The sequence below is a fragment of the Vespula pensylvanica genome, chromosome 14 (genome assembly GCF_014466175.1).
Source record: "Vespula pensylvanica isolate Volc-1 chromosome 14, ASM1446617v1, whole genome shotgun sequence".
In the NCBI taxonomy this organism is placed as follows: domain Eukaryota; kingdom Metazoa; phylum Arthropoda; class Insecta; order Hymenoptera; family Vespidae; genus Vespula; species Vespula pensylvanica.
The window spans coordinates 964,994-977,560 of NC_057698.1; the positions used below are offsets into that span (position 1 = coordinate 964,994).

The 12,567-nt window shown below is 35.0% G+C and overlaps 1 protein-coding gene across 1 annotated transcript in view; it reads right to left on the minus strand.

Annotated features, from left to right (window-relative positions):
- The window catches only part of LOC122634356 (G1/S-specific cyclin-D2), a 32,130-nt gene that overhangs the window by 6,060 nt on the left and 13,503 nt on the right, over window positions 1-12,567 (minus strand). The window contains exon 3 of the mRNA XM_043823223.1: window positions 1,799-1,961. Coding sequence (XP_043679158.1) covers window positions 1,799-1,961 — 163 coding nt within the window. The remainder of the gene's footprint in view (window positions 1-1,798; window positions 1,962-12,567) is intronic.

Genomic DNA, 12,567 nt, shown 5'->3' on the forward strand with positions numbered 1-12,567 from the left:
GAGAGAGAGAGAGAGAGAGAGAGGAGGAGGAAGATAGGAAGAAGAATAAAATAAAAATAAAACGAGATTAAAATAAAACGAGAAATAGATAGAGAAAATGGAAAAGAATAAAAAAAAGATAGAAAATATGACAGATATGTAAAACGAACGAAGAGAAAGAGAAAGAAAGAAAGAGAGAGAGAGAGAGAGAAAGAAGTTCGTAATCGTTTTTCTGGACCAAGAAAGTTCTCTTTCTCTCTCTTATTGGTGACTACCTAGTTTGGTTCGTGAGAAACGAAAGGCCTCGAACTCACGTAGTGGACAAGACGTCGTTCGTGTTCCTCTCTCGTCAGGGCCGTGCGCGCTTTGCTCGCTTTGAACGGCTCTTCGCCACGCGCTTCGACTGGACCAACCGGCCAGACAAGGACGAAGGACGAAGGTCCTACCTTTTTGCGGGCTCTGCTACCAGAGCCTCTGTAATAACAACCGGCCAACCAGAGACGTACGTACGTGTGCGTTGGGATCCTCTGTCTTCTCTGTTGTGTTGCTTACTACGTCTCGTTCGTATCGGCATCCAATAAGAGAACAGAAGAGAGACAGAGACAGAAAGAGAGAGAGAGAGAGAGAGAGAGAGAGAGAGAGAGAGAGAGAGAGAGAAAGAGAGATATGAAACGAGTTCACGAGACACGTTCAGGCATTTAAAGATCTCCGATCTTGGTGGGATCCTTTTCTCGATCGATCCTTCGCGAGAACAACGGGATTCCGATAATTCAAACTTTTTCTTATGTTAGAGAGAAACACTAGATCTTCTTCCTTGGTAAATCAAATTTCGATCTTCTACTTTCGATAACTTTCTTTCTTTTTTTTTATCTTCTTCTTCTTCTTCTTCCTTCCTTATTCTTTTATTTTTGTATTCTTTTTATATTATTATCTCGTGGACTCAACGATCGGGATCCATTCATTTATCTTATTTGCCTTTTATTTTGTTAAATTTCTTATGTATCTTACGCATACGTAATTTCATGCTTTGTTATGATCCAATTTTGATAATTATTTAGATCGTAATGAACAATAAATTAAATTTGTCTATGTATATTATTTTGATATACGTATGTACATATCATCCGTTCGAATTCCTTCTATACTTTCGATTATTTTAACATAGGTATCTATTATAGTCTCCTTTTTTTTTTTTTTGTTTAAGAACAAGAAAAAGAAGAAGAAGGAGGAGAAGGGTTCAAGAGAAGTCGTAGTCATTCTGGAGTAAATCCCCTGATGTTTTCCTACTACGTGGAAGCAATACGATCGATCGTACTTCTCCTTCGAGAGGCGAATTACAGGTGACGAAGGGCGATAAGGGGCCTGGCTAGGGGCCTTAGGAAGAGGTGAGAGCTTGAAAGACGAGGGAGGAGAAGAAGGAGGAGGAGGATGGAAAAGCGACAAAAAAATTCCACGACGAATACCATGGACGTAACTCTGCGTTCAGCCCTCGACGTGATCGGACCTTTAACGTCCTTTAAATGAATTTCCTACGATTGTTACCTTCTTGGTTCTCACGATCAAAATGTCCGACCAATCAGGTTTATCAGAGATCAATGGTTTAACGATAAATTTCTATATAAATCTCTGATAAATATCGATAGAAATGAAAATTTACAAGAATTAAAAAAAAAAAAAAAAAAAAAAAAAGGAATAATGAAAATTGTCGAAAATTGTTCGTACGAACGAAATAGCGATTCCGAAGAGATATGATCGAAGAGGGATGCGTCGAATTTGATAGCTTTTAAAATGGAATTATGATCGAGTTTTATTAATTTACCTCTCGCACTTAGGGCTACGAAGGTTTGTGCGTGCCTCAAGATCATCATATGATCCCAGGTACCAGATACGGGTAGTCGGCTGAGAATGTGTATCAGGAAGTCGCCCGGTGTCACTGCCGAAAGCTCCCATTTCAGTTTCGACACTACGAGTTGTTCCCACCTCTGAAAGAAAAAAAGAAAAATTAAGATGAATACGGAGAAAGGAAGGATCGATAATTTCCATTGCAAACTTTTCCCGAACTATTTTCTTTAAGAGAAAAAGATAAATAAACATAATCAATCTTTTTTCTTCTATCAGATGATTTAATGATAAAATAGAAACGCGAAAAAGGGGAAATAAAAAGCAAGGGTCAATCTTTCTCCTTTTCGTTCTATCTTTTGTAAATACGATAATAAATATTAATAAACATATATTAATATTCTATGATAAAAAAAAAAAAAAAAAAGAAAAAGAGAACTTGGAAAATTAACGTATACCTATTCATTAATTATAAAGTTTGATATTCTTTTGCCAACGTCCCATTTCCTTCTACCTTCGAATTATTATACTAAAACGTCTTAAAAAATGATTCTTGAAGATCGTATCGAGAAGAGTTCTTTCTCGAAAGTTACGATCTTCCTCGGTTAATAGGCACGAACACGCGGCGGATACGGTACGGATACGGTGCATCCGCTCGCGTAAGTCTCGTAGTATAGTATAGTATAGTAGTAGTACCGTAGTACGATGCCGGTCCCTCGAGCGTGAAATTACACGAGCTCGAGTACTACGAGAGTACTACGATGGTGTCCTTCAACGTCTTAGTCCGTCTTCTTCGTCTTCGTCTTCGTCTTCGCTTCGTCTTCATCGTCGTCATCGTTCGCCAATGAAACTCCGTTAAATTCGTTCAGAAATTTTATTTCTCTGTTTGCTTTGTCTGTCTATCTGTCTGTCTGTCTGTCTCTCTTTCTCTTTCTCTTTTCTACACTCTCGTTATGTCAAATACACGTGTAAATAATACTATCTCTATTTCTATTTCTATTTCTATTTCGATACTATTTTTATCTCTCTTATTCTCTCTTTGTCTCTTTTGTACGTATTATATTCGTACGATTCGACCTCGCCCACTAACCTTCCTTTCACAATAACGAATGGTCATTAGAATTTCTTCGAAAATTATATATACCGATTATATATACCGAAAACGGATCAATTTTTGTTGTAACATATACGTAATTGATCTAAAAGAAATAAACTTGATGATCGTTCAATCGTAAGAATCGTTACTTGTAATTTTTAATCGATCAATCGTATTATAAAATTATTGCATGTATGCATTGCGTATAATATATATTTATAATATTTTGTAACAGTGATAAAGTTCCATGGACTTTGTAAGAAAACTTTGTAAGTTGCAAAAAAAAAAGAGAGAGAGAGAGAGAGAGAAAGAAATATTGGTAGTTTCTCTTTCTTCCTTTCGCATTTAATCGGGCCATCATCCTTGATCGTCGGGGTTTTGCGCTCGAGTGCGCATGCGTGCGTGCGTGCTTACGTGCGTACGTGCGTAAGTGAGTGAGTGAGTGAGTAGTGAGTGAGTGAGTAAGTGAGTGAGTAGCGAGTAAGTGCGTACGAGAACGTAACGCAACTCGTCGTAGCCGGTGAATGAAACAAAGGCGTGAGTACGCGACGAGGCGTCTCGGAAGTTGATTTCTCTACTGACTTTTATCCTCTAGTACGACGAATTTCCAGTAATTTATTTTATTTATCCTTCTTCATTCTCTTTTTATATATCTTTATATTTTTTCGATAAAATATCTATCAATATTTTTCTAATTTTGATACATATATTATGTACACACTAGGGATAAAAGTTTCTAGATCGGCCAAAAAATGATTTCGAAAGATCAATTATTCAATTACCCAATTACAATTATGTTCAAATTAAACAATCTCTAAATGATAAACAACAAAAATTAGAGTTTCGAAAAAGAGTGATTATTAAAATCTCTTATGAATTTTTGATCCACCCTGTATATACACTATGACATATATATCGCGCATATAACTATAACGTATTATATTATTATAATAATGTAATAATAAGATTTTAACAAAGAACGAAAGGAGAGAATCGAAAAAGGATTGAAAGCATGTTCTCACATAGACTCTATGCATCATTATAGCTATTTCAGTTGGGAGTATCCTTTCTATATATGCGCTATTACTGTTATCGCATAACCCGCCACCCTTTAGGACCCTTTTTATGCGACAGTATTCGCCTAACTCGCACCTGCCCTCTCACATCCCGTTTCTCAAAAAAACTTCACATACTCCTTCTCTCTCTCTCTCTCTTTCTCTCTCTCTCTGTCTCTATCTTTCTCTCTCGTTCTTTCTGGCATCCCTTTGCGATCGTTCTTCGTCATGCAAAACGGAAATCACTGTGGATGATGAAAAGAATCGTGGGAGCAAGTAACCCTCGCGACGCAGGAAGTAAATAGTTTGATATTTCTTTGATATATCAAATTGTGAATCATGATTTACATATATATATATCTATATATAAAATATGCGTAATCCATTATTACGTATATCATGGATTGTATTGTACTATCAATATATAATAACATAAAAAAGCAGACATGATACGTACGTATGTCTCTCAATTGTAAATATACACATATTTCAATATATATATATATATATATATAATGACAAAAAAAAACTTTCCCAAAAAATAATTATAAAAATCGTTCATTAATTTCCTTCATACACGACGTTTGTTTTTATAGTCTCCTTTTTAATTATTACCATTATTATTATACTTAATGACGAATCGATCTATGCGAGATATCACGAAACGATAATCCAGTTAAATTACCGTCGGACCATAATTACGTTCCTAATTACACGCCGGATCCGCGTGGTACGTCGTAATACACAACAATATTTCCACCCTTGTCCTCGCTTCATTTTCACGCTGCCTGTGTCTACCTCCTGCCCCCACCCCCTCCTCCGTCTCGACCTGCTTGCCTACCTACCGTTCATTTTCCAGATGTCACCTGTGGAATCGGAACTGAGAGAGTGCGACAGGTGGTGGTCGCTGAGTGTAACGATTAAAACAGAGAGGGAAAGATGGAGATAGATAGATAGAGAAAGAAAGAAAGCCACGTTGAAATAATACCACGATCACGTTATCTTTGTAATATTACGATCAAAAATTCAATCGAATTAATAATAATAACGTCGATGAACATTGTTGGAATATAAACAAAGATATTCTACTTACGCGTTATTAAAGAATCATTTCTGAATAATATAAAACGTTATTATAATACAACCGTGTGTTACAACGAATGTAATATTACATAAATGTAAACGAAAGAAAGCTCCTTCACGATCGTAAATCGCTATTATACGTGAAATCAAACCTCTCACTTTCTAATTTAAATAGATAACACGAATATGATGGTATTCTCAAGCAGGTAGAAAATGAAATCGTAAAAAAGAAAAAAAAAAAAAAAGAAATCCATCCCTTCACCCCCCTTGAATTCGATGATAATCCAAACAGACTTTCCGTCATATTTTCATATGTGTTAGCAGTCGGTGTTAACGATCCGAGCCTCCACGAAAATACATCGAAATGAAAAAGATCATCTTGTGTAAGGAGCGAGCGGTCCTCTTCCTGCTCGATAAATCTTCTCCGTAAAAGAAAGAGAAAGAGAAGGAAAAAGAGAGAGAGAGAGAAAAGAGAAAGAGAGAGAGAGAAACTTGGAAATCATCCTTGGGAAACGAATCTCGACCTACCGAAGGAGGACTTCTTTCTCTCTCTCTTTCTCTCTCTTACACATAACTACTACACTGCTACTACTCTACTACTACTACTACTACTCTACTACGATATGTTCAAACACACAGGGGGGCATCGCTACCTGGTTGTCTTCCGAGAAGGCAAGCCCTCTCGATTTATTTCGTTTGCAATGAGGAATCGATGGAATAGACAAGGTTCTTCCTCTCCCCTCTTTTTCTCTTTTTACGAAAGAAAAGTTAGATATAGAGAAATCGATAAGAACGAAAAAGATGGTCGAATGACAGAGAGAAGGGATGAATTAGAGAAAAATTAGAGAAAAAAAGAAATGTATGAAAGAAAAGAAGAGAGAATAATTATTGAATGAAACTGAATGAGAGAAAAGTTGAATGAAAATAAAAGAGAGAGGGAAGTTTAAAGAAAACAAAAGAGAGAGAGAGAGGGAAGGAGAGAGATAAAAAAGATAGAGAAATTGAAAAAAGACGAGAAAGAGAGAGAGAGAGAGAGAGAGAGAGAGAGAGAGAGAGAGAGAGAGAGAGAGCACGAAGTAAGGAAGAATAGAAAAGATAATGGAGAAAATAAAAATAAAAAGAAGGGCGAAGGAACGAAAAGGGCGGCGCCTCTGAGCAAGGTGTTTACCATTCCGGCCAAAAATAAAGTATTACAAAGGCTAAGGCTCTCTCTCTCTCTTTCTCTCGTGGCATAACTGGCAAGAAAAACCAGAATCACCGTCCGTGCATTCCTCGCCCACCAGTGGCGTAGTCTTTCGGTCTTGGGGCCCTTCGTCCTACGGGAATCACGACTCCCACGGTTTAAAGTACGAAAGCGGAGATTAAAAATGCAGCTAAGAAGAAAAAGTGAGAGAGAGGGGGGGGAGGGGAAGAAGAAGCAAACCCATATATCAATATATATATGTGTGTGTGTGTGTGTAAAGTGAAATATATATGAAGAATATATTTTTATGTGTAAAATATATATATATATATATATATATATATATATATAGAGAGAGAGAGAGAGAAAGATATAGATATAATGTTTTTCTCTGTATGTTAAAAATGTGAATGAGAAAGAAAGTTAGAAAATATATTTGTATGCGTTATATACGATATCTATAGGTATCTCTGATTGTGAGTTAAAAAGGGATAGAAAGTTTATTCACGTGTACGTGAGAGCGAGAGAGAGTCTTCCTCCTTCGCGTTTTACGTCGCGTCGTGTGTCCGTGATGTAACTTAGCAGCGCCATTGTGCTCCCAAGCCGCCGTGGCGGCTTCGTGGAGAAAAGAGGGACAAGGAGGGACATGGAATAAAGAGAGAAAGAGAGACTCGAATTTACTTCCAGGAACGGCCTTTTGCGGGACACATCTGCTCCGGTTACCAGACATACCCGAACCTTCTTTATCGCCTATAAGAAACCTTCGACCGGAACATAACCCCCCTCCTCTTTCTCGTTACTACGATTCCCTTTTTTCTATCTCTCTTTAATTTCTATCGACTTTCTTCTTAAAAAAAAAAAAAAAGAAAGAAAAAAAGAAAGAAAAAAATAATAATAAGAAAAGGATATTTTTTTTTGGATATCCCCTATCGAGTCAGTGTTTGTTTTAATCATTAAAAATACGAAAGCGTAAAATCGTAATAATACAAATTCGATTAGGATTGAATGTAATCGCACTGAATCGAAAATTGTTAAAGTCGTACACAATACACGAGTAGGTCAATGGAAGCAATATAATAGATGATTTTTTCAGATTCTTCTTTTCTCTTTTTGTAATCGATTGTACTCGATGTTCATTCAATACGATTGCAGATATTGCTAACCTGTAAAGTAGTAGATATAGTTTTTCCAATGGTCGAACCGTCTATCAATTAGGTCACTCCGTCTTTAGTGTGTCGTCCCACCTGTCTTCGTAACACACTCGTGTGGTCAACGCATTTCTTAACTCGAATAAATCATCATATTTTATTCGACAAGTCATAGCTCATACAGGTCACTTTCGTAATTATCGTGGCACGTACTAACATATGTACATACCTATTATATTATAGTATTATAGGTGTTTTAGTTCAGGAATGGATAAATCGCGGCGCCACTGTAGCCGATGTTAAACCGGCGCCAAATTTGATTTCGAAACACTCGCTTTTCTCTCGTACTTTTTATCTAATATTTTCCATCTGTTTTCCTTTTCCTTTCTTTTTTTTTTTTTCTTTTCTTTGCTTTTTCCTTTTCCTTTTTGATGGATCTCGATCGAATCGAACTTCTTCTCTGTTTCTTAGCGTATGCACCACGAGGTATTTATTTTGTTAGGTGGGTCTTGAAAAGGCGCCTCGTCGTTCTTCGGCTCTCCTACACGACGTGTATAAAGAGGCACGCCATTGTCCTCTTCTGCCGGGCCCTTTCCAGGAATTGCCTTTGCGGCAGTACATCTGCTCCGGTTACCGACATGTGTACATGCGATATATGGATATACGTACCGATATATGTAAATACGTATACATGCATCGTGTATACATTATATGTCTATACAAATATAAATATAAATAAACATATATATATATATATTCATTTATTTATATTCATGTGCATGCCAAATTTCCTATTTGTTTAATTTACAATTGTAAAAAGTATATCCAATATGGCCCATACAACGTGTTTACACAAAATATATAGGGTGCATATTACGAAATATTCTCGATGAAATCTCGTGTATTTTCTTTATATTTAATCACGATGTGCGGATGTTTTTTTTCTTTTTAATAATCGTATTCACATTAAATAAAATTTCTAACGAAGAAAAAAATAATATGAAATTCGATCGATTTGGTCGAACCGTTGTAAGTCGATCGTAATAAACATTTCACGTGCTAATAAATGGACTGTTTTATTACAATCGAACGTTTAAAAAAAGAAAAGAAAAACATAAAGAAATTCCGAGAAGGCTTCGTTTTACGTACGTAAATGCGAGTCTATTCTTAAGTGCGGGTACCCGCACGAGGCACACAAATTTAAATTTATTTCGTCGGTCGCAAGTAAAAAAGAGAGAGAGAGAGAGAGAGAGAGAAAGCTAACAATAAGTGGAAATAAGTTCGCAGCTGCCAAATATTATCAAATTATTTTTCTATTAAAAAATAAAAAAAAAAGTTTACCCCGTGTTTGTACTATATCGATACGTCACATCCAACGATGAAAGGACTAATAATTCGACTAGCAATCGAATGAACGTTTAATTTAATGAAATTTAATTCTTAATAAAAATTACTTCTCATATTTTCAAGTATCTGTTCTAAATCAACTGAATTTAAATGACAATATTAATATTAATAATAACAAAATAATTATTAGCATTATTATCATCATCATGTAAAATAAAATTAATGAAATAATTCGGATTGAAATCATTGAAGAAACTGTTCACACAGAAATTCCTCGAGAGATAGTTAAGACGAATAAATTCGATCGTATCGATACGTCACATCGAGAGAATTCAAGGCCGCCTATCAAGAAACTAGCCGGCTTGTCTATTAGTTTGGAGGTTAGAAAGTACGGATGTTGGGTTTTTAAAAGGCGGCCTCGGTATATCGGCACAGAAAAGGACAACCAATGAAACAAATTAAGGCACCGGCTTTGACTCAAAAGCAACCTGACTTTTTAATAATAATTATGAAGAATACACGCGCATACACAAACTGGTCCATACTGAATCGATAAATTAATTTAGTTTCAATATTCATTTTCACAAATGGATTTTTATCTTTTTTCAAATTGATACAAAATCATTTTCGATTAAATAAATTGATTAAAATCGTCCGATAAAATTTAATATTTACGATGGAAGAAATCCTTTTTTTCCTTTTCTTTCTTTCTTTCTCTTTTTTTATTCTTTCTTCCTGAAAGTTGACTCTAAATTAGGCAAAAAAAGAAGAAGTTCGAAAGTTCGTTTCGAAAGGCAAGTTTTTAAATGGCCTCGAGTCGGTCAGCGTCCCCGAGCGATGCCCTCACCGTAAAACTATTTCTAAAACCTACAACGCAAAATTCGTTAATGCGTACGTATGTATATATAATACATACATACATGTATGTATCTCACAAAGTTACGATCAGGTTTTTACAATGAGAGAGAGAGGGAGGGAGGGGGAGAGAGAGAGAGAGAGAGAGAGAGAGAATCGGGCAACTTTTCATGATCCTGAATTAAGGACACTATAAAAAAAAAATAATAAAAAAAAATCGTATCTTTCTTATTTTCAATATGGCGTCGGATGATTACTTTACAAACTTCTTTAATTAGATATTAATCGTCTATTATATTTCAAAGTTCTTTACTTGCGTGATAAAAAGGAAAAAGGGAAGAAAAGAAAGGAAGATACAAAAAAAAAAGGAGAGAAAAAGAGAAAAAGAAAAGATACCTTTGTTAGAAAGCCGACATTTCGGTTTAGACTCTTAACGATCACGGTCACGCACGCGTCGTAACGTTAGGAATCTACGAAAGGTATTAGACGAGTTCGAAGAAGAAGAAGAAAAAGAAAAAAAAATGGTCGATCGCCATTTTGTAAGTCGAATCTCGTTCGGTCTTTCTGCAAAAGAGGTATGGCGATGGAAAAAATTTAATAGAATTTCTCGGTCACGTTCCGTTCCGTAAAAATCAGCAAGGTAAAGCTCGGAATTAGAACGAAAATTGTCAAGGTATTGCGTGACTTCTTGCGAGAACGACGATTTAAAAAAAAAAAAAAAAAAAAAAAAGAAAGAAAGAAAAGACTGTTTTATTTTATCATTCGAACGTTCGTGAGAAGAATTTATTCGTAATATTAATATTAAAATTTAATATTAAATTTTACAAACGCAATGTAATTCGTTATATGTTGTAGAAATAAAAAAAAAAATATTTTTAATTAACATTTTAATGTAACAGATAGCATGTTATATTTATTTTGTTTGTTTCTTTTTTTTTTTTTTTTTTTATATAGAATAAAATATAAATCTGGTTATATATTATATAACACTTTACTTGGGGTACACAGTATATACGACATAACACACACATATATGGTGTTTCTTTACGTGAGAAACGAAAGGCTAGAGTGTCTCTTATCGGAGACAAGTCAACTTTTATCGTACTCGTCATTTTGTTACGATTTGAATTTTATCAATTTCACCCGTCTCCATACCTCGCCATAAGATATTTAATTTAATATTCACATTAACAAGAAGAAAAAGAAGAAGAAAAAAAGAAAGCTACTTCCGGTCTTCGCTTCGGCTAATAAATTTTGTCTCGCGAATTCTCCTCGATAAAACCCCATCGTACATCTATCCTCTATCCTCGTAACGAACGGTCGCGAACCGAAAAAAAAATAAAAAAGAAAAAAAAAAGAAGAAATAAAAAAAAATAAAAAAGTAAAAGGAAAGCAACGGGATTCGAGTAGGTACGCTTCTTTTTTTTTTTTACCTTCACCTTGCGTAACTACGAAAGAATCGTGCGATTTTTTGCCGGACCACCTGCTGTCCTTTCTAATGAACGATCTAACGTAACTTTCAAAGGTCTCGAGTTGTCTAAAATGTGAGCAAACACGCACACACATATACTCAATGAAAAATCGCTTATGAAATCTATGAAAAAACGTCTTAACGTTTATAGAAAAAGAAAAAAAAAAGAAAAAGAAAAAGAAAAGGAAAAAATGATCATTTGGAAACGATATCTTGTTTATTAATGCTATTATAATAATCATTAGCAAACGGTCCCCTTCAGGAAATTTGCACTCAATGATCTGTGTTTAACAGTCAACCTTCTTCCAATTCCTATTTAATCAGACACCGGCTTTTCTTTCTGAAGTTCCCGTAACAAGTGGGTTTTTACGAGATTGGGTTTGTCAGGCCAACACTCAACTCCTATTAAGTCGGCTTTTTACGACCCGCAAGGGATATTATTATCTTTTAAAGATATTTATTATTTATTTTATCAATAATTAAGTAGTCCTAACTCTGAGATACGTAACAAAAAAATATGAAAGAGAAATAAAAAAAAATCGCTTTTCTTTCTATTATAAAACAGATCACGATCATTCAAAATAATATACATAGATAACAATACATATATATATATATATATTATTTCGAATATTTTTAAATTATATTATATAAAATTTCAATTCGAATATTAGACTTAGTATAAAGAAAAACGAGAGAAAGAGATAGAGAAAGAAAAAAAAATTCAAAGAAAGAAAGTAAGTAAGTAACCACCTGTTGCAAGAGAATATCGACCAACTTTAAGCAACAGGTTGCAACATATGATACTGCAACTTGTTACTTTTTATTTCAAGAGAGAAAAAAAGACAAATAATATACGGATACATGCGTACGCATACGCGCGTGCAAGATAAAGATGCGGTGCGTCGAGAACGCGGATTTTTCGACGAATAAAAATCCTCTCGTAAAGGGAAAAAGTAAACCGGAATTAATATCCAGATACGTCCTGAGATAAGAGTGAAATTGGAAGGAAGTTCAGAAAAGGTGCAAGCACGTGCATGCTGCTCGCGTGCTCGATACTAATTGCAAAGGGCAGGTGTGTTGTGCTTGGCTCGAGAGACAAGTACTTGGTTTCTACATTGATGACGAACCAAACGATCGGAATGATGATTATGATTACGATTATGATGATGATGATGATTATGATGATGATGACGACGACGGTTATAATCACGGTGATCACCATGATTTCACCATTATTTTCAAGACCAACCTATCTATCTATTTTGTCTCGATACTCCCTTCTCCCCGACCTAATTATCGAATATATAATTGTAAAAGTGTAACTATGATAAATCGAAAATTACAATCCGAGATTGATACCTCGACGAACGATTAAATTCATCTTATATATTTTATCGTTTAAAAAAAAATCGCAATTTTTCCTATTTTCCTGATCATCGATAAACAAACGAAGGAAGGAACGGACGGATGAACGAATGAACGAACGAATGAATGAAAAAAAAAAAAAA